This window comes from Grampus griseus, assembly GCF_964374135.1.
Source record: "Grampus griseus genome assembly, chromosome: 17".
NCBI lineage: Eukaryota > Metazoa > Chordata > Mammalia > Artiodactyla > Delphinidae > Grampus > Grampus griseus.
Window position 1 is genome coordinate 18968488 of NC_139011.1, and position 26635 is coordinate 18995122.

At 42.4% G+C, this 26635-nt stretch overlaps 1 protein-coding gene across 1 annotated transcript in view; it reads left to right on the forward strand.

Annotated features, from left to right (window-relative positions):
• The first annotated feature begins 211 nt into the window (after positions 1–211).
• Positions 212–26635, forward strand: part of ENPP2 (ectonucleotide pyrophosphatase/phosphodiesterase 2) — a 107799-nt gene continuing 81375 nt past the window's right edge. Inside the window, 2 exon segments of the mRNA XM_082674440.1 lie at positions 212–454; positions 456–476. Coding sequence (XP_082530566.1) covers positions 245–454; positions 456–476 — 231 coding nt within the window. The 5' untranslated portion in view covers positions 212–244.

Here is a 26635-nt window from a genome sequence, read left to right on the forward strand (position 1 = left end):
GGAACTCATCAACAACACGGCAGGAAACTTCGGCAGCAAAATCCTTTCGGAAACCCCGGATAAAGAATCCGGCAGAATGAGGGAGAAATGGCAAATCAAACCTCGCTGAGAGTCTCCTTGAAAGATTACGGGATGAAAAATTAACTTGGCACTGTTGGGGGTGGGAATGAGGACGGCTGCCCTGGATGCCCGGTCTTCAGCCTCCGGTCACTTTCCTTCCCCAAAGCCATTTTAGTCAAAGGTCATGTGTGAGTCTTGTCAAAGGCCAGCTTCCAATGGAATCATTGTCCCCCGGGACAGCGGCCCCCTGACTACATCTGCATTGGAGAAATCCCAAAAGCAAACGGCCCAGTGCAAACAAGAGCAGCCCGAGGCAGCCGTCCCGGGGCAGAGCTCACAGCAGAGGCCGCGTCCGCAGCGCCCGGGTCGGAGCAGGCGCCCAGACGCCCGCAGCAATGAGCCGCCGCGCCGAGCGGGTACGGTAGGCGCCTCCCTCTCCCCGTCCTCCATTGCTTGGGCTCCCGGGTCCCAGCTGCTGTTCTGTCAGCCTAGAAACCTTGCAAAGGGCCTCCGGATGTGCCGGAAAGCGGTCCCCGTTGGGCTGCGTTCCCGTGCACTCAGCTGCAGCGATTTCCAGGCGCGCGAGATGCAGAGCGGAACTCATTTCGAGCTTTGGTTGCCAGGGAATGTTTGGGTTTGTAAATATGTATCTCGTTTCTGGAAACCCAGCCGGTAGTCCCTGCAGAGAGGGGCCGCGGACGAGTCTCCGGTCACCGCGGCTGGAACCTGTGCCAAGTGGGAGCTCCCCTGGGCGCAGCGGGTCTCGGGGTTCGGGGAGCTCGGTCCTCCGGGGCCGCGAGAGGGCTCGGCGTTTGGTGGATTACCTGTTGGACCAGGGCTTTGCGGAGAGGATAGGGATTTTTAAAGTCATCTGCTTCTGTAATGTGCTGTGGGATCCCACACTTGACTCCAAAGGCAACAGACATCTCGCAGATGGAGGGAGCCCGTTCCACATGGCCGGGTCCCCTCGGGGGCTCCACAAAGGGAAGGTGTTGCCCGGCGTGCACACAGCCGGCGGCGGCACAGCCAGCCCCTCGGCCCTTTGTACTTCACTATTTGAACAAGCTGACTTTCAAATGAATCTGGCTCGGTTTTGGAGAAGAGTTGAGGGAACCCGGAGTCTCAGCTGAGCAGGGGTGCTTCTGATCCGGACTTGGAAATCTCGCAGGGCAAATACGGCAGGTGGGGAGGGTCGGAAGGGGCAGCCGGCGTTCAGGTGCGAGCGGTGGGTCCAAGGCTTTCGATGGCTGTCCTGCTACACACTCTGGTTTCATTTTAACAGGTTCAGCCCCGAACCGAGCCGCTTCTCACTGATAAAGGCAATGAAAACAAAAGCCTTTCTAGCGCTCAGCAGGACGCAGAGAGGGAAGCTGGTTCTGGCATTTGTTTATGAATTTTTCACCCAGCCAGGTCTGCTGGGAATAGGACGTCTTCCTCACTTCAGTCAATCGATGTTTGTTGAGTTTCTGCACTTCCTCTCTAGCTGAAAATTTTTTTCTCCTTTACCTTCCCACCAAACGTTTTTTATTTAAATAAACAAATTTATTTAATTTTTGGCTGTGTTGGGTCTTGGTTGCTGCACTCAGGATTTCTCTAGTTGCAGCGAGCCGGGGCTACTCTTCGTCGTGGTGCCCGCGATGCGGGCTTCAGTAGTTGTGGTTCGCAGGCTCTAGACCACAGGCTCAATAGTTGCTCTGCGGCATGTGGGATCTTCCCGGACCAGGGCTTGAACCGGTGTCCCCTGCTTTGGCAGGTGGATTCTTAACCACTGAGCCACCAGGGAAGTCTGCCCCACCAAACTTCTTGAACGAGTGGGTGACATTCACCATCTCAATGCCCCCACTACCCAGTAACTTGCTCATCCACAGTCAATGGCTTCTACCCTCCCTTCTGAAGACAAACCTTGGCCAGGGCCACCAGAGAACTCTTGGGAGCTAAGCCAGAGAGTGTGTTGTGTTCAACCTCCCCCAAGTCTTCTCTGTGTCATTTTGAACTGTTGGCCATCCCCCACACCATCCCTCTCTTTCTTTCTTTCTTTTTTTTAATTAAACTCTGTCCTGGATTCTTTGATACCACACTTCCCTGGTTTTCCTCTGACCTTCTGAGTTTCACTTAACGCCTCTAAAGTTCTTCCCTTCATCAGCATTGGTGTGCCCCTGTGTTCCTTGACTCTCTTCCCTTTCCATCCAGTAGTCTCCCTAGGAAACCTCTTCTACCCCCATGGGTTCAGCCACTACATACAAATCTATAGCCTATCTAGATATTTCTCCTAAATACCAACCTTTTCTATAGAGCATCTCCACTTTAAGGTGCATCTCCATGGAGCACCTTAAAATCAACATGTTCAAATTGAATTTGTCTTCTCTCATTCTCTCCCAGGCCTGCTCCTCCTTTTCTATTCTCCAGTGCTCAAATGGCATCCCTAATTGTCCAAGCCAGACATGACAGAATCTCATTCCTCTCTTTCATTCATGACACCTAGTCCTATCTGCTCTCCCTGCTTAATGCATTTCATACACATACCTGTGTCTCCAGCTCAGCTTCCACTGTTTTAGTGTAAGTCAGTACCACCCCAAATTTGATTCTGGTCAAAACTTTCTGTTAGTCTCATTTGAGGCCACTACTACCCATCCCCATGGCCCCTGTCTTGTCACCATACTGTATCAAATGGTCTTTCTAAAATGCAATATGATCATGCAGATCTTTTTTGAAACGTCTACCGTGGATTTCTATTTTTTTCCTTTTGAGAATAATGTCGATGTACACAGGTTCTCTGGGACTTGCCTTTCTCTTCCCTTTTATCTCTCATCAGTCACTCCCTCTACACATGTTATGCACATTTTAATACACACTTTATGCATGTTGTATGCAAATTTAGGCATATCAAACTATTTACTAAACAAGACTTTCCTCTTTGTCCTTCTCTTAGGTCTAACTTCTATTTTTCCCTAAGGACTCAGCTGAGAGCCACTTTCTCTTGGAGACCGCCCCTCATCCTTCAGAATGGGTGGGTGGCTCTCCCCTTTTTTCCCAGAGCTTCCTCTGTTCCTTCTATCAGAGCATTTACCATTCTTTTTTGCAAGTATCTATTTACTTGTCTGTCCTCCACTGGTCTGTAGACTCCTCGAGGGCTGGCATCAGCTCTGTTTGTCTGAGTATACTTCGAGCCTATAGCCTGGACCCAATGAGGATGCTCAGTAAATTTGTGGGAATTCTTGTACAATTCTTGTCAATGACTATGATCTCCAGGCATTGAATAAGATGAAAGAGATACAATGTATAATACAACATGGTAAAGAATGAAGAATGAAAGTCAACCCTGATTATCAGGAAAAGGTATAGTCTTCCACTTATTTAACAGAAGAAGGGTGTAGACTTTCCGGGTACTTAAGATAATCCCCCAACTCTCCAGGTCTACCAGCTCCCTCTCCCATCCACATCTCAGTGGCTTTCTCCTACTGCTGTCCACATCTATCCCAACCTTGCCCAAGGCTGGGAAAAGCTGCACAAAAAGCTGTTTGCAATTTTGCTTTGGCTTTGTGAAAGCGAGGGAACCGTTTTCAGTATAGTACCTGGCCCAGGAAGAGGTTGAAGACCAAGCTAGGTGGACTTGTAAGAGAGCCTTTTGATAAGCTGATATCAAAGATACAAGCTGGCATCTTTTGATACCAGAAGGAAGGCTCAGAAGGGACCAACAGGTGAGCTCTCTAAGAGCTGCTAGAGAGTGATGGAGGCTACAGATGAAAACATTCAGTTTGATTTTCTAAAGAAATTTGTGCATTTGAAACTCTAGACAGAGGTGAATGATGATGAAGAGAGTTACTTAAACTGCAGATTATTCTTGTTTGGAGCCACAGTCCTCGTGGGACTCAAATGTACATTACTCTCCTCAGAAAAAATGCACAATATACAAACATGGTACTTTCCATAAACTTTCAGGAGGTTCGTACAAGCCTACTCTTGGAACCCCTTGTGTTGTCATGAACCTCGGGTTAGGAATCTTGAATCAAAGAATTCATTCAGGGCTTCCCTGGTGGCCTAGTGGTTGAGAATCTGCCTGCTAATGCAGGGGACACGGGTTCGAGCCCTGGTCTGGGAAGATCCCACATGCCACGGAGCAACTAAGCCCGTGCGCCACAACTACTGAGCCTGCGCGTCTGGAGCCTGTGCTCCGCGACAGGAGAGGCCGCGATAGTGAGAGGCCTCCGCAACGCGATGAAGAGTGACCCCCGCTCGCCACAACTAGAGAAAGCCCTCGTACAGAAACGAAGACCCAACACAGCAAAAATAAATAAATTAATTAATAAACTCCTACCCCCAACATCTTAAAAAAAAAAAAGAATTCATTCATTCAACAGATATTTGGGAGAGTAGGTGGTGATTAATAGGAACCCACGTAAGTCCAATAATGCATATTCTCTCTTTTAGAGGATCTCAGTGTAATGTGTGGTATTGAGTTTGGAGTCACAGGACTTGGGCTCATGTCCCTGCTTTGGCACTTGCTCGTTGTGTGACTTTCTCTCTGAATGATAGTTTTAGCATCTATTAAAAAGGATAGTAGGTGTTGGAAATGGTGACTAAAATAAAGTTTGTGAAAATACCTGGAACATGGTTATACTCACTTAACATTAATCAATTCAAAAACCTTGGTTTTAGGAAGGGCCCAGATCCTGTGATATTCTTCTGGATTAGAAGCATGCACGTGGGCCGGATTAATGACTGGATGCGTTTACTAAAGAATAGCTGATTGACAGATGGACGTCTTTAGGATGGTATGCTACTGGGGTCCATCTTCATTCCTGTTTTATTCAATATTCTTAACATCCATGAAGGCATAGCACACTGATCACATTTGCTCAGAGAAAAGGCATAAGGATTAGGAGTCCAGAAGTTATCAATTAGTTGTAGCATACTTTGACTTTTTATTTTTAGAAGCAGTGTGCAAAAATAGATATAAAATATATCATGCATGGCTGCCAAAAATCAATTGCAAATTATTGGGTGTGTGTGACAGAGAGAGAGAGAGAGAGAGAGAGAGAGAGAGAAAAGAGGGAAAGTTAAAGACAGAAGTGGTGGCTTCATGTAGTTAAGGTTTAGGGATTTAAACTGACAATAAATCAACCATGAGATGTTTCTTCTAAAATAATGTTAGGGGGCTTCTCTGGTGGCGCAGTGGTTGAGAATCCGCCTGCTAATGCAGGGGACACGGGTTCAAGCCCTGGTCCGGGAAGATCCCACATGCCGCGGAGCAACTAGGCCCGTGAGCCACAACTACTGAGCCTGCACGTCTGGAGCCTGAGCTCCACAACGAGAGGCCGCGATAGTGAGAGGCCCGCACACCGCGATGAAGAGTGGCCCCCGCTTGCCACAACTAGAGAAAGCCCTCGCACAGAAATGAAGACGCAACACAGCAAAAATAAATTAATTCATTAATAAACTCCTACCCACAACATCTTCTTTAAAAAAATAAATAAATAAAATAAAATAATGTTAGGTTTTATTAAAAGAGGTATGGTGTATAGCACATGGAAAACAATAGACCTTCTAATCTGTATTATGCAGACCACATTTAGAACAATTGTACATGTTTCTGGGTGCTACACATTAACACATTTTTTGAGCACATACATATATATATACACACACACACACACACACACACACACACGTGCGCATACACACACGCACACACACGTGCATACTATTTGCCAATCACTGTGCTAGACACTTATGACAACAGTGCTGAAAAGAGCAGACCTGCTCTCAGAGTTCACAATATAGCAAAGGTGTTAGATGAATAAGCAGGTGATTTTAATTAAATGTTTTACTTGTATAATAGGGGAAGCTTAGGTCCCTGAGGAACCACTTAAGAAGGGGTTTTTAATCCAGACTTAATGGAATTGGGGTAGACTTTCCGGAGGCAGTGATGTTTAAATTGAAACCCAAAAGCTGAGTAGGGGTTATCAAGGTGCAGGTGGTATAGGGAAGAGGGTTCCAAGTGCAGGTGACAGTAACTTCCATAGGGCAAAAGTCCTGTGCAAGGAACTGAGAGAAGGGATACACACACAGAGGAGAGGGGATGAGGGAGATGAGACTAGAGTGGTGGTCGGGGATAGAACTTCATGCTCTGAAGCCGTAATCGATCCTGAGAAGAACAGGGAGCCATTGAAGGTCGTAAGCACAGCAGGGTCACAATCAGTTTTGTGTTTTGGAAAGGTCAATATGGACAAAGCGTTGGAGGGATGGTCAATGAGAGAGAGAGAAAGAGAGAGAGAGAGAGGGAGAGAAACGACATAGGAGGAGTTATTATAGTATAAGCAGGAAGGGATGGTGGCTCCAACAAAGATGGTAGCAGGGAGATGACAAGAGAGGAACATTTTAAAAGCTAATTAGGAGACACAAAGCAAATAGTGACAGGGCTTCCCTGGTGGCGCAGTGGTTGAGAGTCCGCCTGCCGATGCAGGGGACACAGGTTCGTGCCCCGGTCCGGGAGGATCCCACATACCGCGGAGCGGCTGGGCCCGTGAGCCATGGCCGCTGGGCCTGCACGTCAGGAGCCTGTGCTCCGCAACGGGAGAGGCCACGGCAGTCAGAGGCCCGCGTACCGCACACACAAAAAAGAAAAAAAAGCAAATAGTGACAAACTTCAGGGATGCTGTAGGAAGGATGTCTGTAGGACATTTAACCTGCAAAGGAGAAAGTCTAGAGAGCTATAGTATCTGTCTTTACATCTTTCACTCTCCATGGGAAGAGAGATTAGTATTGTGCTTTTCTCTCTGAGATGGCAGTGCTGGGCCAAATGGGTGGGAGATACAGGGAGATAAATTTCAGCTCAATACAATGAAGAATTTTCTAACAGAGCTGTTCCAAGGCAATGCATTCTTTGTCACAGAGATATTTAAACAAAGGCTTAATAAATATGCTTGGAAATTTTGGACAGGCAGGGATGGGGTGGCCAAGCTGGAGGGCATTGACATTTCCTTTCAACCCCAGGATTCCAAGACTGTGTATGAAGTTCAAATATCTTACTTAGGCTGGCACTTAAGGCTCACTGTGACCCAGCCCTTTGTAGGGAAGTCTTACGTCCCGGTTTCCCTGTATAATCCTAGTGCATGCCTGGTGTCTCCTAGTAGCTATTATGAGCACTCAACGTTCACTCTCAAAAGGTCCTAGTTTGAACAATAAATTTTATGATCATCCATCCCTTGACTTAATGTTCCTGCCTCATGCCCTGGCATTCTGTGAGAAACCTTACAAACAACTCATACTGAAGTTTTTGTTACTCCCGGAGGAAACCTGGCATTTTGCTGCCTGTTTGTTTACTTAGGCCGTTTCCTATGTCAGGAATACTCCTCCTCTGTGCATTCTGCATCCTTCATTGAGAATATACTTTTTCATCAAGGCCTTTTTATAACACCATGGGTTGCATTAAAGTGCTAAGTACATAATTATTTTTATAAATATTTGATCTCCCCCTATTATCCCCTAGAAGTCCAGTACTAAGATCTGTGAAAAATAGTCAGCCAGTGGTATGAATGGTACAATGTGTAAGGCAGTAACGTTTCAGAAGGAAATTCCCATTTATTAGAAAAAGTCATATTTTCATTTTTAAAGTGATTCATGCATTTTGTAGAAAAAGTTTAAATTAAGGAAAGTACCAGGAAGAAACAAAGAATTGTCTACAATCGTAGCACCTATAGATAAGCATGTGAACATTTCAGTGAATATCCCTTCTATATTCTTTTATGCACGTGTAGTCTTAAAATTGGAATCATGCATATCCTTCTGTAACCTGCTTTTCACTAAAACATACCAAGTGTGTTACCCCATGTCATTATATATTTTTCAAAAACGTGGTCTTTGGGGGGTGGTGAATTGTGTTCCATTCTGTAGCTGTCTCATGCTTTGTTTAACTAACTTCTGGTGGACATCAGGTTGTTTCTATCTTTTGATGTTACAAATAATGCTTTGATGACCCTCTGAGACATACATCCATGTACCCATATATCCATCTGTATGGGACATTTACATTTTCTAAAATTGCAAGATAGTTGACCAAAAACTGATATTGAGTTGCTAAGAAAGCATGAGTTTAAAAAAGGTCTAATTTTACTTTAAAAACTTCACTATTATTCTATGTTATATAAATCTATTATATATGAGATATTATGTGCATGTGTGTGTGTGTGTGTCTCCACTTATTAATTCTCTAATTTCATGAAGGTATCTGATTTGAAAATGTATCAACAATCTGTGGGCTTGATGCAGAAGTGAGAGATAACAAGTGAATACATTTCTTGAACAATGAATTGAGCTTGAAATCTAAAAACTTCAGTGACTGTATCAGGGTGACAAATTTTTGTTTCCAAGCTAAATATAAGGAAAAGTGATGACATGTATGTTGCAGGATAAAGAGAATTCTCTGAAAAGAGAGACACTGCCTAATGTTCTGGTGTCTGGAGGAGATATGTGGCCATGGCCTTAGATCTTTATTCTAAAGTAAATAATTCATCTTCTTAGACACTCAAGGAGCAGGTAGGTCTCCACTGTAGAGTGAAATGTTTCATCTGAGAAGCAGGCCTTGGTTGGGAAACACTGTGAATCAGTTTGGTGACTTTTTAACAAAATAAATGAAAGATCTTGTCATGGGTTGATTTGTATCTATCTGCCACTCCTTGAAGTCCTAACCCCCAATACCTTTAAATGCGATCTTATTTGGAGATAAGTTCCATATTAGTCAGGGTTCTCCAGAGAAACAGGATCAATAGGATATACACTTGACCCTTGAACAGCACAGGTTTGAACTGTGTGAGTCCACTTATACATGGATTTTTTTCAATAAATATGTACTACATTTCTACTCAGTCTGAAGCTGGTTGAATCCATAGGTGCGGAACTGTGGGTACAGAAGGCTGACTATAAAGTTATACACGGGTTTTCGACTGCTCTGAGGGTCAGCACCCAACCTTGAGTTGTTCAAGGGTCAACTATATACATATATCTATGTATATATGTATTGGCTCACATGAGTATGGAGGCTGAGAGGACCATTGATGTGTTGTCTTCAAGCTGGAGAACCAGGAAAACTGGTGGTGTAATTCACTTTGAGTCGAAAGAATTGCGGGGTTAGTGGTGTAAGTCCCAGTCTGAGTCCAAAGGTTTGAGAATCAGGAGCACTGATACTGAGGGCAGAAGGAGATGGATGTCCCAACTCAAGCAAAGAGAGAAAATTCACTCTTCCTCTATCTTTTTGTTCGATTCAAGCCCTCAGTGGGATGGATGGTGCTCACCAGCCTCGTTAAGGGTGATTTTTAAAAAAAATTTATTTATTTTATTTACTTTCCTCATTTTTTTGGATGCGTCGGGACTTAGTTGCGGCACATGGGATCTTTGTTGAGGCACATGGGATCTTCTGTTACGGCGCACAGTCTCTTCGTTGTGGTGCACAGGCTTCTCTCTAGTGGCGTGCGGGTTTTCTCTCTCTAGTTGTGGCGGCTTGTAGTTTGCGGCACATGGGCTGTCTCATTGAGGTGTGTGAGCTCAATAGTTGTGGCGGGCAGGCTTAGTTGCCCCGCGGCATGTGGGATCTCAGTTCCCTGACCAGGGATGGAACACGTATCCTCTGCATTGGAAGGTGGATTGTTTACCACTGGACCACCAGGGAAGTCCCGAGGGTGATCTTCTTTACTCAATAAATTCAAATGCTAGTCGCTTCCAGAAACACCCCGCAGACACCCCCAGAAATGTTTTGGCAGCTATAGGGGCATCACTTAGCCCAAACACATCGACACATAACAATTAACCATCATAGGGTCTTTACAGAGGTAATCAAAGTAGAGTGAGGTCATCAGGGTGGGCCCTAATCCAATAGGACTGGTGTCCTTATAAAAAGGGGAAATTCAACACAGAGACATGGAAGAAGATGATGGGAAGAGACACAGAGAGAAGATGGCCATCTACAAAGCCAAAGAAAAGGGGCCTGGAACAGATCCCTCCCTCACAGCCCTCAGAAGGAACCAACCCTTCTGACACCTTGATTTTGGACATCTAAGCCTCCAGCACTGAGAGTCAGTACATTTCTGTTATTTAAGCCATCCAGTTTGTGATACTTTCTTATGGCTTAATACAGATTTGAATTAATATAGATTTCATAAGAGCATAATCCCCTTAGCATGGCTTCAGCTGGTAACAATACAACATTATTTTGCTCTTTGGTAACCAGAGATTATGGTGTTGTCCCTAGGAATGACAGCTGACGATATATTGCTGTTTCAGTCAGCAAATATTTTCATTACCGTGATCTCCTTTGACCCTGATCAAAGCCTAAGAGATGGGCATTCTTACATCTCTGTAACAATGCCCATTAGGGATAGGAAACAGAGGCTCAGAGAGACTAAGTGAATTATTCAAAGTTGCAAAGCTTGGAAGAGGTAGACCTGAAACTCAGATATTGGCTTCTGGATACTAAATACCACACTAGTTTAATGAAAACACAATGCTTTTCACCTTCATGGACATGTCAAATGTCATCTTCCTTCTTTAAAATTTGAAAGACACGTTTGTGGCATGCTGAGCCAGATTTTTCGTGGGTTTTTTTTCCCCCCTAAATCCCCTGAGAATGATTTTATAATCCTACTTGTTGGAAGATCTCTGATTGGCTGAAGGCACCTACTCCATCCACGTCCTCGTTATCAAATATTTATCAGGAATTTAGGCACTGTGTTTATGTGCACAGAATATTTCTTCTCCACACAGAAGCTTTGTTTACTGACAAAATGGGCTTTCTCAGGACACGGTTTGATTACTGACAAATCCAACTGCGAAACGTTGGATGTGTTGGATATAATTGAGTTTTTCCATCATTAATTCTGCTCAGATATTAATTCAACATAGTGACATGAGGGGCGCCAAGCAATTTCCAGGAAGCTGCTTGACTTTAATCAGCAGGAACAAATGCAAGATTATTGCACTTTTTCCTTGGGTGACCTAAGCTTGTTCTTGGCACCCGTGAACACAGAGCGCTGGTTGTCTCATAGTGTTTCAGTGGCTTCTACCCAGGGGACTTATTAGTTTTGAACCTTAGGGATAATTCCATAAGAATGTAATTCTTTCCCTCCCTGAAAGAACAAACTGTTGCTTGTGTTGGGCTATTCTTGTTATGTGATAAAACCAGTGGTTCCCAAATTGTGGAATCACAGAGATCTGTAGGTAGGGTCGTCAGATTTAGGAAAAAACGGGCAAGGGAACCAAAATACACAACAACAGTAAAACCTCCAGGATGCTCCAGTTTAACTTCAATGGCAAATAAACAAGAAATACTTCTATAGTATAATTATGTCCCCGATATTGAAAATACTAAAAAAAGTATTGTCTCTGGCAACCCTACCTATAAGGTTATATTGGGGGTAGAGTGTTGATAATTTGTCAATATTTCAAAAGTTATGAAAATTATACGTTTACACAAGTAAGACTTCAGAGGTTCCTGAAAATGTTAAATTTCCTTGATTTTGGTTGGGATTTTTTGGACCCAACTTGAAAGCACTGTCATCTCACGCTGAAACCATAATTTTATTACCGTTTTTGATGACTTGTGTTCCAGGGATCATGCAAAGCACATGCATTATCTCATGTAATCCTCAAAATCAGAGGTCGGAGGACTATAGCCTGCAGGCCAGATCTGGTCACTGCCTATCTTGTAAATAAAATTTTGTTGAAACGCAGCCACCTCGTTTGTTTCTGTATAGTTTGTGGCTGCTTTCATGCTCCAACAGCAAGTGTGTAGCTGTGATAGGAGATTGTTGTATGGCTCACAAGACCTGAAATACTTATTATTTGGCCCCTTGCAAGCAAAGTTTGCCTACACTTGCTCAAACCCACCCTTTGAAGGAGTTACCTATATTCCCATTTTTAGAATGAAAACATGAAGGCCCACAGAGTTTAAAAAACTGGGTAAGTTCTCACAGCTCTTAGAGTTCAAACTAAGGTCTGTTGAATTCCAAAACTTCTGACTACAGCTGACCCTAAGGCTGATAGTCAATTACATTTATCCTAAATGGGTTTAATAATGGAGAAACTGATTTCTGATTAAATACTGTCCATCCCGAAGATGAGGCAGAAGGAATGGGGTCGTGGTTAGGCACCCAGGCTCTGGAGCCACAATGCTTAAGCCCCAGCTCTACTGCTTAATTTCTCTGTATCTCAGTTTCCACCCTTGTGAATTGCAGATGATAATAATTCCTATATGTATGATTGTTACTGGGGTTAAGTGAGACAATGTCTAAAAAAACGGGAAGAGCAAAAAAAACAAAAAAACAAAACGGGAAGAGCATTTGCCTAGTGGTCCACTAGGCATTTATTATTTTTATTTCAAATGACTATTTCAAAGCAAGGGTAAAATAAAGAGTTTGGAAAAGTTGGGAACATCTGCCATGGTTGATTGACAGAACAGTTCAGGCAGGAAGCTCCGAGAGCACAGCGGCCCCTACTTGTCAGATCTCAGCACGGAAAGATGCTTGTCTGGCTTCTTTATACAGGCATATTTATTTGCTTCACTGTGCTTCGCAGATACTGTCTTCCGTTTTTCTTTACAGACTAAATGTTTGTAGCAACCCTGCATGGAACAAGTGAACGGGCACCACTTCTCCAGCAGCAATGGCTCACTTTGTGTCTCTGTCACATTTTGGTGATTCTTGCAATAGTCCAGACTTTTTAATTGTTATTATATTTGTTATGTGATCTGTGATCAGTGATCTTTGATGTGACTATTGCAAAAAGATTGCGACTTGCTGATGGCTCAGACAACAGTTAGCATTTTTTAGCAATAATGTATTTTTAAATTAAGTTATGTGCACTGATTTTTAGACACAATGCTATTGCACACTTAACAGACTACAGGATAGTGTAAACATCATTTTTATATGCACTGGGAAACTAAAACATTTGCGTGACTTGCTTTATTGTGGTATTTGATTTATTGCAGTGGTCTGGGACCAAACCCATAATATCTCTGAGGTGAGCTTGTAAGAGATGTCTTTGTTCTGAAAGTGTCTTTTAGTCCTTGGTTGGCCGTGTTTGCCTTGGGAAGCCGTGCTGTGAGATGTTACAGGATGTTCATCCAGTGCTCACTGGACCTTAAACCCCTTATTACTATTACCTCTGATATTTATAGCCCTAATATCCACCCCCAGTGGCTCCAAATTGACTAAAAATATAGCCAGGCTGCTGGAGAATAACCTTCTTAAATAGCACAAGACAGGCAATTGTCCTCAGAAACACCTCAATCTATAATTTAATCCTTAGGCAAAAACTAGGAAAAAAAATCAGTTTTTACCAGTATTCCTCACCCTCCAAAGCATATTTTGTGTATGGAGTCACTATGAATAAAATCTGTATGTAGACCCTGTTAAATATATTAGAATAGCCTTGATCTTTTGAGGAGACTAGGAGATAAACGTTGTTCCCTGAGAGTGATGGAATTGGATGACTTGAAAAGACTGGAAAAATCTGCAATATTGTGTATAAACCATTCAAGAGCTAAGTCAATATGTAGTCATTAAAAACATGGCCAAGACTCCTAGAGACTTTGCTTTGCAAAAGTGAAGTGGCATGAGCATGCATGGCCATTATCAGCAGGGTTTTGCAATTTCCTAGCGTGCCTGGGGTGCATGGAAACAGGAGCAAAGCAAGTAGCATTATTTTCCTAGGGTTGGCTTAGCCATCCTCTAGGATCTAGAAAATCCTTGAGAACTCTAGCCTTGGAGGTGGAGGGAGAAGCCTCCAGCAACTCTGCTGCCATTTTACAGAGAATAAAGCTGCAGGACAGTTGCCTCATCCCTTTTCTCCTCTGTCTCAATCCTCCACGCTCTGGTTACATTTCCCTTCCTCTCTCGTCACAATCTTCTTCCTTTGTTAATTCATTGAACCAACATTAATTGAATGTCTCTGTGTGCCAGGCACTGTGCCAGACTCTGGGGATAAATGAGAAGAGGCATAGACTTGGTTTCTAATCTCATGGAGTTTACAGTCTAGTGGGAGAGGCACACAGGCCAGGAGTTGTTACCGAGTCTAAGCTCACACTGCTCGCCACACAACAGGCCGATAATGGAGAGACGAGTTGCTGGGGCAAGGAAGAATGACTTTATTCAGAAAGCCAGCCAACCAGGAAGATGGCGAGCTCGTGCCCCAAAGAACTGACTTGCCTGAATTAGAATCCAGGCTCCTTTTTTACTAAAAGGGGAGGGAGTAAAGTCAAACACTTCCTGGTTCCCATCAGCCTCCGGAGGGGATGTGTTCATTTCTTCCTCCCTGTAGTCATTCACAGGTGGACCTGGTCAGGATGTTTCCTGTGAGCTAAACAAAGGTATTTTAGCTTAATGCTCATTACCTGGGAAGCAGGGTTCCCAGAGATGGGCCATTATCTATAATTTAAGCTTATAGGCAACATCCCTTTAGTGATTAACTTGTGATAGAATACGAAGGTTCTTCTCTATTACAGTTAGAGTAAGTATTGTAAGGCGTAAAGATTGGGGAGAAAGAGAATAATGACGTGTGTGTGTGTGTGTGTGTGTGTGTGTGTGTGTGTGTGTGTGTGTGTGTATGTATGTGTGTATGTGTGTGTGTGTGAAGGGTGTGGATGGGGTCAGGAAGGCCTTTCTCTGAGCTGAGAACTGAAGGCTCAGTGAGAGCAGAAAAGTCTGTTGAGTTGTTTCCAGACACAGCCAGCTAGTGAACAGTAGCCCTGAAGTTTGAACCTAGGTTTGCCTGACTTTGAGAATTCTCCACTCTTCACTAAATCTTAACCCAGAAAGAATTATACTTGCTCCCAAAATGTTTACATTTAGCTGTGTTGTCCTCCCATGAAGCAACTTGAACAACAGTAAGGAGAGAAATCATTCATCCTTCACCCCATCTGATCATTCACCATGGGCTAGCCACGATGTGTATGCAAGTGCAGAGCACAGCTGTGACCAACGCCAAGGAATGTTGAGGAAAGCATTGTTAGCCCGGACTTGGGGTGATGCGGCCAGAGTCCGCATGCTCTTCAAATGCATCACAATGCCCTCTTTGCTCCAAAGGATCCTGGCCCTCATTAAAATGCAAGGCATGTGCATCCCACTTGCTTATTCCTTTCATTCCTAGACAAACACAAGTCTAATAAAGAGGCAAACAAGTGTGTCCAGGTCATAAGTCCACTTGGGAAAATGGGTATTTTGGGGAGGTTAGACTAATGCTAGCAGGTTGCCATTGCATTGTGAACTCTGAATGTCATTTGGCACTCTGGGGTTCAAGGGTAATATTGCCTGCAGTACTAATTACACACTGCAACTCACTGCCAAGGGAGGTTGAGGAGGTCTGAATGTTAGAATTGGCAGCCATATTTCTTGGGTATTTAGAGTTCTGTTTGGGGAATGTGGCTGGTCCAGATGGAGGAAGTTCAACACTTTCTATGCCAGATGTTGTGGAACTTTCAGGAGATGATGGAGAGGCAATCCCTGTCCTCAAGGAACTTTTAGTTTAGTAGGAAGAATTTCTGACAAAACAAACTCAACCCAGGAGGCAAGGTGTGGTGAAAAAATCAGGAATTTGAACCATTCAGTTTGGGTTTTCTCCACCATTACCTTGTAGTCTTGAGGAAATTATTTAACCTTTCTGAGTCTTGGTTTCTTCATTCATAAAATGGGGTTTTATAACTACTTCATGCCATTGTATAACTACCTTAATAGATGGTGACTAGTAATCACTGTTGCTGTATTTATTACTGTTAGTATCAGAATATGGCAAATTCTGCTCTAACACTGAGTGACTTTGGGCAAACTATTCAAATCTTCGTCTGTAAAATAGGATAATTCTAATGGCTTTATGTGTGTAGTTCAAGAGCTAACTGCATTCTCTCATCACTCTTACCATCCTTTTTTATTCTTTATTTGTAGCTCTTATCACTCATTGACATATTTGTATATTTTATGTCTTTTTCCATCCAAAACAATGTAAGCTCCGGCAAGAATCTGGCTGCTTCTGTTAATTGCTGGTGTCATTTGTGCCTAAATACAATGCCTGGAACATAATATGCTCTCAATAAAATATTTACTGTGTAAATGGATGAGCAAGTGAATGAATGCTAACTCCTAGGTTACATATTTAGCCAGTTGTCGGCTCCCAGCACACGGGACCTGTCCTTGTGCTTAGTGTCATTACTAGGGGTGGAATATGGTGCGTGCCAGGCCAGGACCCAATACAGAAAGATTGCTCCCGGCCCTGTCAGGTGGTGATCTTTGTTCTTAGCACTGGCATCTTATCAACTGTGTTGTAGCTGGGAGAAGCAACCGGGTCATTGTCAATAGTAAGGTCACATGAGACTAATTGTAAAAATAAGAGTTTCAGAATTTTTATCAATTCTCAAGAAGAAGGGGAAACAGCTGCAGAAAGGGAGGAAAGTCTGGGAAAAGGAGAAAATAGCATCTTTAGCAAAATGTTTTGTCACATGGGACCATAAGCTATAAGTCTCTGACTGAGACTTACCCAGCTCCAACCCTAGAAGGCATGCAAAGCAGCTGCCTCGGTCAGATGACACGAAGATAGTACACTGGTAAAGGGCCCCAGCCTGGAGTTGGTGCCAAAGTGAGAAACTGTCCTTGACAAATTCTGTTCTGTTTCTGAATTGTTAAAGGCACTAGGAAAAGAAACTCTCAACTGCCCTTCAAGTGTGAGATCAGAGGAATTTCTTTTAAAAATAATAAAACAAAATATAGCATAGTGGACTATAGCAAGAAATACTTAGAAGCTGGACTCTGGTTAGGCAGACCCGAGTTTGGAAGCTGGATTCTGGTTAGGCAGACCCGAGTTTGAATGAACTTGTGTGAACTTGAGCAAATTACTCAAACTTCTGTGAGCCTCTGTCAAAAAGAGAAACCAATATGTACTTTGCAAGATTGAGAGAATCCAGTGAGTTCATTCCTGTACAATGTCCGGCAATTCTAGGGGCTCAATAGATGGTAGCTGTTATTGTTAACAATGAACACTACGTGGATTATTTTGCTTAATTCTGCAGTAACCCTATGAGAAGGTAAGGGGATTCTTCCCATTTTACGAATGAGGAGATGGAGGTCTAGGGAGGTTTTCTAACTTAGCCAAAGCCACACAGCTAGTGAGCATCTGAGTCAGGACTCTAACCAAGCCTGAGAGCCCAGGATTTTCCTAATTAGCAAGTTGTATAACATCTCTCATAAGAGCAACAGAAGCTTAGCGGGACAACGGAAGGTCCAGGACTTCTGCATTCTCTTGCATAATACTCTAGTGGCAAGCTGGGGTTATCGGATTTCAACTTTTCAGTGGCTCTCTGTTTACAAAGCATTGTAAGAGACCTATAAGGCTGCTAGAGGCGATATAAGGTCAGCTTGTCTTATGCCTGTCTTCTAGATCCATCCAGAAGTAGATTGCTTCATATCTTAAGTCCATCAAATGATTTTGTGAAAGGTGTTCCTCCTTTTCTCAGCCCACTCCTGACAGTGTTCCCTTTAATTAGCATGAATTACATTGTGCATGCCATAGGTATTATATATCTATCTATACCTATCTATATCTATATGTATATTTCCTTCAGGAAATGAAATAGTAAGAACAAGGTGTGTATAGGATCCTTAGCTTTCCTTTGGATTTACTCAGGAAAAATAAAACCAAGTTCTGTTTATTTAATTTAATTGAGTAGCTCTTTGCTGGTCATTATATATAGAGAGAGAACTCAGCTCCCTAAGAGAGTTGTAAGAAGAGAGAAAAATAGTAGAGGCCTAGAGTTGGAAATGACCATAAATGTTGTATAGCCAATCTTCCTTTGAATTTAGATGCTTTATAAGACCAACCTTTTCTTGAATAGTAACCATGAGTTCATTTTTTTTTTTTTTTTTTTTGAGTTCCTTTTTTATAAGAGAACTCTTGCAGCACGGCTGGCTAGAAAGTTCATTTTATTATGAGACGAAACATGCTTCTCTGTGCCTTCTAGTTTTGCTCAAGGAAGTGCAATGCCCTTCAAATATCTGAGAAAGACAACCACACCCACCTTCTCCCATCATGCATGCAAGGCACCCGGGAGGCATGGTCACAGGTTCCTCAGCCATGGGCCATGAGGGGAGCCCATTAGATGTCCATTCTCTAAATATTAGTCAGAGTGAGCCTTTTGAAACAGAAATCGGATCATGTCACTGCCTGACTCAGATCTCTCCAGTAGCTTCTCAGCACACCCAAAATGAAACATAGAGGCTCACTGGGTGACCTGGGTGGTCCTACATAAACCAGCACCTGATCCAGTCTTTGATGTCCTCTGAAATTGCTCCCCCATCTTTCACTCCACTCCAGCCACACGGGCCTTCCTGAACACACTGAGCTGTCCCTACCTCAGAACCTTCCCACCTGCTATTTCTCCCAAGAGACACCTGGTTCTTCCCTCACTCCATCCAGATTTTTGTTCAGAGGTCATCTCTCCAGAGAGACCTTTGTTGCCACCCAATTGAAAATAACTCCTCCCATTACTCTCTGTTCTCTGCTCTGCTCTGTTTTCCTTATCATTTATTAATTACCTGACATTATTATATTTCTCGCCCACTAGAATGTGAGATCCATGAGGCAGAAGTTTCGTTTTGTTCAGTTTGCATTTCCAGTGCTAGATACATACAAAGTGCTCAATAAAAGTTTGTTGAATAAATGAACAAATAGATGAATGAATTAATGAATGGATTGGGTAATAGGGACTGCTCATCATCTTGGTCCTGCCTCTCTCAGTGCTGTCTGGTTCTGTAGTGACCTAAAACAAGCGGTCACTTAAATGAGATATCCAGAAGTGAAAACAGTCCAGACGGAGTCCATGCAGTGCCAGGCTCAGCTGAACTTTTCTCTCCTGGATCTGAGCGGTAATTGTCTATTAGAGGAGCCTAAGATAAAATGAGGTCGTTTAGAGTTGTGGTCAAGCATAGGCTCCTATAGAACTTGCAGGTACCAAAAATTCCCAGCTTTCTTTTGTAAGGATTGTTTTCAGTTCTGGTCTCTCCTAGTGTGAAGTTTTATAACTGAATTTTGTATTCTAGTTCAAGAATCTTACCCCAGACAGATTGATCTGGCTCTCTCTCTATTTCTTCTAAAATCTTTTGACTTCAACCTGTCAAGATATTTTTGAATTTCGATTCAGTCCATGGTACGTAGTACGTGGCACCTAGCTGTTGCTGGAATACTGTGTTAAAGAACATACCCTGTATCCATGATTCAGGAATCAAGAAGCTACCATCTCTGTCACCCCCGCAGATGTCTCCTAGGGCATAGGAAGCTGGAGAATGGACATTGAAATAATGTTTCAGAAAACCTTCCACTTCCACAATCTTATTTGCACAGAGAAGCAGCTGAAAGGGGCTGGAAGAGAGATCCTGTCTTCATTCTGCTGTCCCAATCTCATGTACATAAAGACAATCTCAGCAGCATAACTGGCAGAGTCTATAAACTGTATCTATAACTCATCCTACAAAAAGCCTGCAAGACAGGAGGGCTCCCTGGAAGTGGGGTGGAGTAGAGATTGAAGGAGCCAGTTCTCAGTCTCTTCCACACATAACCCTTGCATACCTCTACAATGGAACTCAACAGAGTGTGTTTAACAGACAGTTGACTTCCATTTCTTCCAATGAAAACATGCTTTTTACCTCAGTATCCCTGATACTACGTGGTACTTGGCACAGAGTAAGCTTTTACTAAGCATTAGCTTCTATTATAGGGAATGCTTACTAAATCTGTGTTGAATCCACACTATATGAATTTGTAAAACTCTCACACTCCAAAATTTAGAGCCATTGTCTGACAATGACCTGCATTCTCTCTGATCCCTTAGGAACTTTGAAATGACATGGTTATGATGCCCATGGCTCTGATCACTTCCTCATTACCAACTGATTCTTTTTTGGGGGTCAGTCTAGAATAGAAGTTAATCTGTGGCTTCTGATATGTTCTGAAATAGGAAACATTATCAAGTATCAAGGCTTATCAGACACTTATCAGATTCTCTGCTTTTAATAGAATCATGTTTCTTCTAGAAAATAGTTGAAATTCCCATTCCTTTTAGATCTTGCTAGTTTTGTAATTTTCATTGGGAAATCATGGAGAAAAGAGGGCTCCCCCACTTAATATGTACTTGAACTTGGGCAAGTTGCCCAAGTTGAGCTTGTTGACAGTGATAATAATCTGAAGGGCTTTATGAGGTTAAATAAGGCAATATATAAAAATATCTCTAGTTATGTTGCTGGGCAAAAGGCAGGCACTTACTAAGTACTAGCACTTAGGGGGTGTGTGATCCATGCCAGGTATGGTACCACTCATGCATACTTGCTTTTCCCTTTTCCTTCACCCAGTCCTGAGCTGTCCTGATATCCCAACCAGAGCTACTTTAGCTCTGTGACCTTGCCTACGAGCAGCATTTCAGTTTTATTGATTGCAAAGTGGGAAGACTGAGTAAGCCTTAATTCTTCTAACTCATAGCCCTTTTTTTTTTTTTTAAAGAAATGTTCTTTAAATGTTAAGACAGAGGGGCTTCCCTGGTGGCGCAGTGGTTGAGAGTCCGCCTGCCAATGCAGGGGATGCGGGTTCGTGCCCCGGTCCGGGAGGATCCCACATGCCGCGGAGCAGCTGGGCCCGTGAGCCATGGCCGCTGAGCCTGCGCGTCCGGAGCCTGTGCTCCGCAACGGGAGAGGCCACAACAGTGAGAGGCCCGCGTACCGCAAAAAAAAAAAAAAAAAAAAAAAAAATGTTAAGACACATTTTTTTAAATGAGGTATAATCAACATATATCATTATAGTCATTTCAGGTGTATAACAATGATTCGATATTTGTATATATTGAGAAATAATCACCATAGTAACTCTAGTTGAGATCCATCACCACACATAGTCACAAAACATTTTTTTCATAATGAAAACTTTTACGATCTACTCTCTTAGCAACTTTCAAATCTGCAATGCGATATTATTAACTACGGTCACCATGCTGTATGTTACACCCCCATGACTTATTTATTTTATAACAGGAAGCTTGTACCTTTTAACCCCCCTTCACCCATTTTGCCCTCCCCAACCCCCTGCCTCTGGAAACCATCAGTCTTTCTCTGTATCTTTGAGCTCTTTTTTTTTTTTAGGCTCCTCCTATAAGTGAGAACATACAGTATATGTCTTTCTCTGTCCGACTTTATTTCACTTAGCATAATGCCCTCAAGGACCATCCATGTTGTTCCAAGTCATTGTTCTTAAATCCCCACAACTGTCCCACAGACTCTGGTTACTGTTTGTTGCCATTAAATTCGAGCCCCTTGAGATCTGTAGGTGAAATGACAGGGCTACAATGCCTTAGGTTTTCTTCTTAGGCTACTTTATTTGAAAGTAAAATGAAGCAGGAAACTGATGAAGCAGAATGGCAGAGACCCTGAAGTGCTCTAAAGGAGTCCCAGGAAATTCTCCTATTTTTAGGGAAGTAGAGGGTTTCATCACACATCGGGGCTAGTTAAAATAGGTCCACACCACAACTCAAAATGCTTCAGTTTTCCTGTTAATTATCAGGTTTGGAGGGTAACTGAGGTGACTCTGGAGACAGCTTTGAAGGCACTGACCCAAGCTGCAGATCAGGATTAATATTCCTTTTCTGTGGGTCCAGATGCTTTGGAATTTGCTTCACTGTGAGAATAATCTCACTAGCTCTCTTTTATTTTAGCAGCAATTTTTGAGATATAATTTATAAACCATAAAATCCATCCTTTTAAACTGAACATTTTGGTGGTTTTTAATACACTCACAGAGATGTGCAAACACCACCATAATGTAATTTTAGAACATTTTCAACACTCCAACACAAAACTTCATATCCAAAAGCAGTCACTTCCACATCGCCTGACAACCACTAATCTACTTTCTTTCTCTATGGATTTCCGTATTGTAAGTAGTTCATATAAATGGAATCATACAGTATGTGGCCTCTGTGTCTGGCTTTTTTCACTTAGCATGATGTTTCCAAGGTCCATCCATGTTTTAGCATGTATCAGGACTTCATTCTTTTTCATAGCTGAATAACATTTAATTGTATAGATATACCAAATTTTGTTTCTCCACTCATCAGTTGAGAATTCTGCTCTGGACATTTGTGTACAAGGTTATGTGTGGACTATGTTTTCAATTCTCCTGGGTATATACCTAGGAGTGGAATTACTGGGTCATATGGTAACACTATGTTTAACATAGAGTCTAACACTTTGAGGACCTGCCAAATTGTTTTCCAAAGCTGCTGCACCACTTTGTAATCCTATCAATAATATATGAGGGTTCCAATTTTTCCACATCCTTCCTAATACTTATTCTTTTCTGTCTTTTTAATTTTAGCCATCCTGGTGGGTGTGAAGTAGTATATATTTCATTGTAGTTTTGATTTGCGTTTCCCAAATGACTAATGATATTGAGCATCTTTTCATGTCCTTATTGTCCATTTATATATCTTCTTTCTAGAAATGTCTATTCTAATCCTCTGAACATTTAAAAAATTGGGCTATGTGTCTTTTTATTGCTGAGTTGTAAGAATTTTTTCCATATTCTGGATACTAGACCCCTGTCGGATATATAATTTGCAATTTTTCCCCCATTCTGTGGACCATCTTTTCACTTTCTTGCCATCTTGACAATAATGTTTTTCAATCCATGAACATGATTGTCTTCCCATTTATTTAGGTCTTCTATAATATATTTCAATTATGCTGTCTGGTTTTCAGAATACAAGTCTCACACTTGCTTTGTTAAATTGATTACTAAGTATTTTAGACTTCTTGATACTATTATAAATACAACTGCTTTCTCAATTTCATTTTAGATTGCCCATTGCTAGTGTACAAAAATACAATTGATGTTTAACATTTAGCTTGTATCATGCCATCTTCCTGAATTCATTTATTAGTTCTATTTTTTTTTTTTTTTTTTGGTATGCGGGCCTCTCACTGCTGCAGCCTCTCCTGTTGTGGAGCACAGGCTCCGGACGCGCAGGCCCAGCGCCATGGCTCACGGGCCCAGCCGCTCCACAGCATGTGGGAACCTCCTGGACCAGGGCACAAACCTGCGTCCCCTGCATCGGCAGGCAGACTCCCAACCACTGTGCCACCAGGGAAGCCCAGTTCTAATATTTTTTAAACAGATTCATTAGGATTGTCTATGTACAAGTTTATGTCATTTGTGAATAAAGATAGTTTTATTTGTTCCTTTCCAAGTTAAATGCCTTTTGTTTGTTTTTCTTGCCTAATTGCTTTGGCTAGAAGTGCAGTGTTGAATAGAACTAGTGAGAGAAGACATCCTTGTCTTGCTCCTGATCTTAGGGGGAAAGAATTCAGTCTTTCACTGTTAAGTATGATGTTAGCTGTGAGTTTTTCGAAGAAATCTTTTATCAGGCAGAAGAAGTTTGTTTCTATTCCTACTTTGCTGAATGTCACTAATTGTTTGATTTCAAGGGGAATCACAGAAATGGCAGTTTTGCTTCCTCCCTGAGAGGGTACCATTGTACTCTAAGCATGTGATGATGCCATTCCATTAGCAAGTATAAACTTCCTTTTAGGTTTGAGTTCAACAACTTTCTTGAGTTGAAGCTCAAATTCTCGGGACTTTCCAATTCAAATAGAAGGCCTTTATTATTGTAGTTAAAACCTGCACCTTGAAGGCTGTCTCCAGAGTCACTGCACCCTTTTCCAAATAAGTGCTGCCCATTTTCTCTTGAGGTTAGAGAGAATGTGAAAAAAAAGTTGTTTATAACATGTCTAACTTAAACCTACATGTAATCTCTCCATAAGTAAAGGCAATTCTCCTAGAACCTTTGTCACTACTAAGCACCTATTACGTACCCAGCCTTTTGCTACCTACTGAGAATGAAACGGAGCAGGGCCCTATGGTCTGTTCCCCCCTTGTCCTCAGCCTGCCTTTTGTCTGTGGAAAGATTTTAGCCAAAGAATAAGTTTAATCAGAGAGGTGAGAAATTGCAGAAACAAAGGAAAACAGTCAAAGGAGACCAAATAATAATAGTTTAGTCATTAAGCATAGTCAAGGACCTTTAGTTCCTTCTCAAGGGCTATAGATCATATTCTGAGCCATATCCTGTGAGCTGTCTTATAGATACTGAAACCCCCGCTAGGTGGAAGAAGTTAACTCCAGGATGACCATTATGACATGACTATAGCAATGACATGAGCTGCCACCATTCTGAGGACTGGCCTCAAAGAAATGGAAACAAACTGACCCTGGAACTGAAGATTAACTATGCCTAAAACCATCAAGATGAGGCTGGTCAGACCACCAGTGACCAATTTCAAGATGACTGTCAGAGCTGACTGTGCTGTTTCTGCATGTAGCCCCTTTCCTCTGTCTATAAAAGCTCTTGCCCCCTGATTGTCTGGGAGTAGGGGGGAGTCAGCCTTTGGACCGGCATCTGCCCTCCCCCCACCCCCTGGGTGCCGGCATCCAAAAGAAAGCAAACTTTCCTTTCCACCAGCCTTGCCTCTTTATTGGCTTTTGAGCAGAGAGCAGCCAGACCCCACTTTCAGTTACATGAACATGATAGTAGATGATGAAGTCTTTATCCTCTTGGCTTTAATAATGGCTAATATTTGTATGTTTCCTATGTTCAAGTACTGACCTACCTGCTTAACATGCATTATATCATTTGGTCTTCATATCAACCCTGTGTGATGAGAACTATTATTATTTTTATTAAAAGAAATCTGAGTTTTAGAGAAGTTAAGCAAGGTCTCACGCTTAAAAGTGGCAGACCTAGGTTGGATGGACTCCAGAATCCAGACTCTTGTTTCTTTCCCCTGCTCTCTGGGGATTTATATTCTTATTGCTGAGACAGGAAATACTTAAATAAAACAGGCAATACTAAAGAACAAGAGATAAATGTTTTGGGTAGAATCTGTAGGTTCTTGAGGATAGCACAGTGGGTATTGCAGTTGTGAGGAGGGTTCTTGTTAAGATGCTGAGCCTCGGGGAAAGGAATGGATTGACTAAGATTTGTATGAGCACAAAGGAAAGAGGAGCAGGGCTGAGAAGTAGCATAAGGAGAAGTGTGGAAATTAGCTTAGACTTCTGGGGGGAAGAGTCTGACTAAAGTGAGAGTTTCTGTCATTTATCAATGGAAGATCTGGTTTGGGGGTAATTTGGGTCATATTTTGGTGTGTGTGTAGGTATATGAATACTACAACAAAGGGTAGGGTTTAGAAAAGTATTTAAGTAATGGAATTAACTTACTTATTGATTGTTTTTGTTTGTTTTTACAAACTGTACTCCTTGAATTTCCACATTTCTGAGAAAGTGCCAGAGAGAGAAGGGAGGTGGCTGCTTAGATGGGATCCTGGCTTCCCACTCACACTAGAGCAGCTCCAAATTTAGATGTTGGTATTCATTTTGAGATTTTATTTGAAAATAAGGTTTTAATGCTTAAAAAAGTGTTTCAAACCACTGAGTTAGCCCAATAATCCTGCTTTACAGATGAATAAATATGGGCTTAAAGGGACACAGCTAGTTAGTAAGAGAGCAAGAATTCAAGTTCAATTCAAGTTCCAATTTAAACTTCTTGATGCCAAGTGCTTCATTAGACAAACATTTATTGTCTGTTTGTTATATCCCAGGAAAGATTCAAAGCTCTGTGGAGTGCAAGGATGACTGGTCCCTGCATTTGAAGGACCACAAGGGATAGAGATGCCTAAAAAGAGATTATAGACAGTATGGGAGGCCCATTGCTCTGCATGGGAAGGGAAAAATCAGGGGGTGCTCCACAGAGGAGTGACACCTGACCTGAATATTCACGAATATGTTGGAGTTTGCCAGGGAGAGTAGGTGGAGAAGAGCATTCTAGGCTAAAACAACAAGGTGTATTAAAGAACGAAGATGTAGGAAAGCACAGCTTAATCAGGGACTAGCAAATAGTTCTCAAATTAAGAAAACTTACCCTTTATTTAGCATTCTCCTGTGTCAGGCATTGTGCTAGGCAATTTACATGGATTATTTCATGTAATGTTCTTAAGAATCCTATGAGCTGGATACAGATGAGAAAACTGAGTCTTAAGGTGGAGAAGTAATTCACCTAAGGGTCATGTAAGGTCTCACAGTTAAACAGTGGTAGAGCTGGGATATGAATCCGGGGAGCTTAATTTTGGATTTAGAGTCCTGTGCACCTTGCTAAGCAGTTTGGATTTGATCCTCTAGGTCAGTGGTCCTCAAATTTGCAGCAGAATCACCAGATGGGCTTGTTAAAACATAGATTCTGGGCTCTACCTACCCCTGAGTTTCTTAGGTAAGACCCAAGGATTTGCATTTCTAACAAGTTTCCAGGTGATTCTGACCCTCCTGGGGATCACACTTTGAGAACTGCTGTGATAGGAAGCTACTGGAAGGTTTTCAGCTTGGGGCGGAAATCATCAGATTTGCCTGTATTTTATGCAGGGCTCTCTGGGTGAGGAATGGAAATGAATTACAAGTTGGATAAGAGAGACCTCAGTGAAATGGTGTTTGGAGGGGGAAGAGAAGGCACACAGGAAGA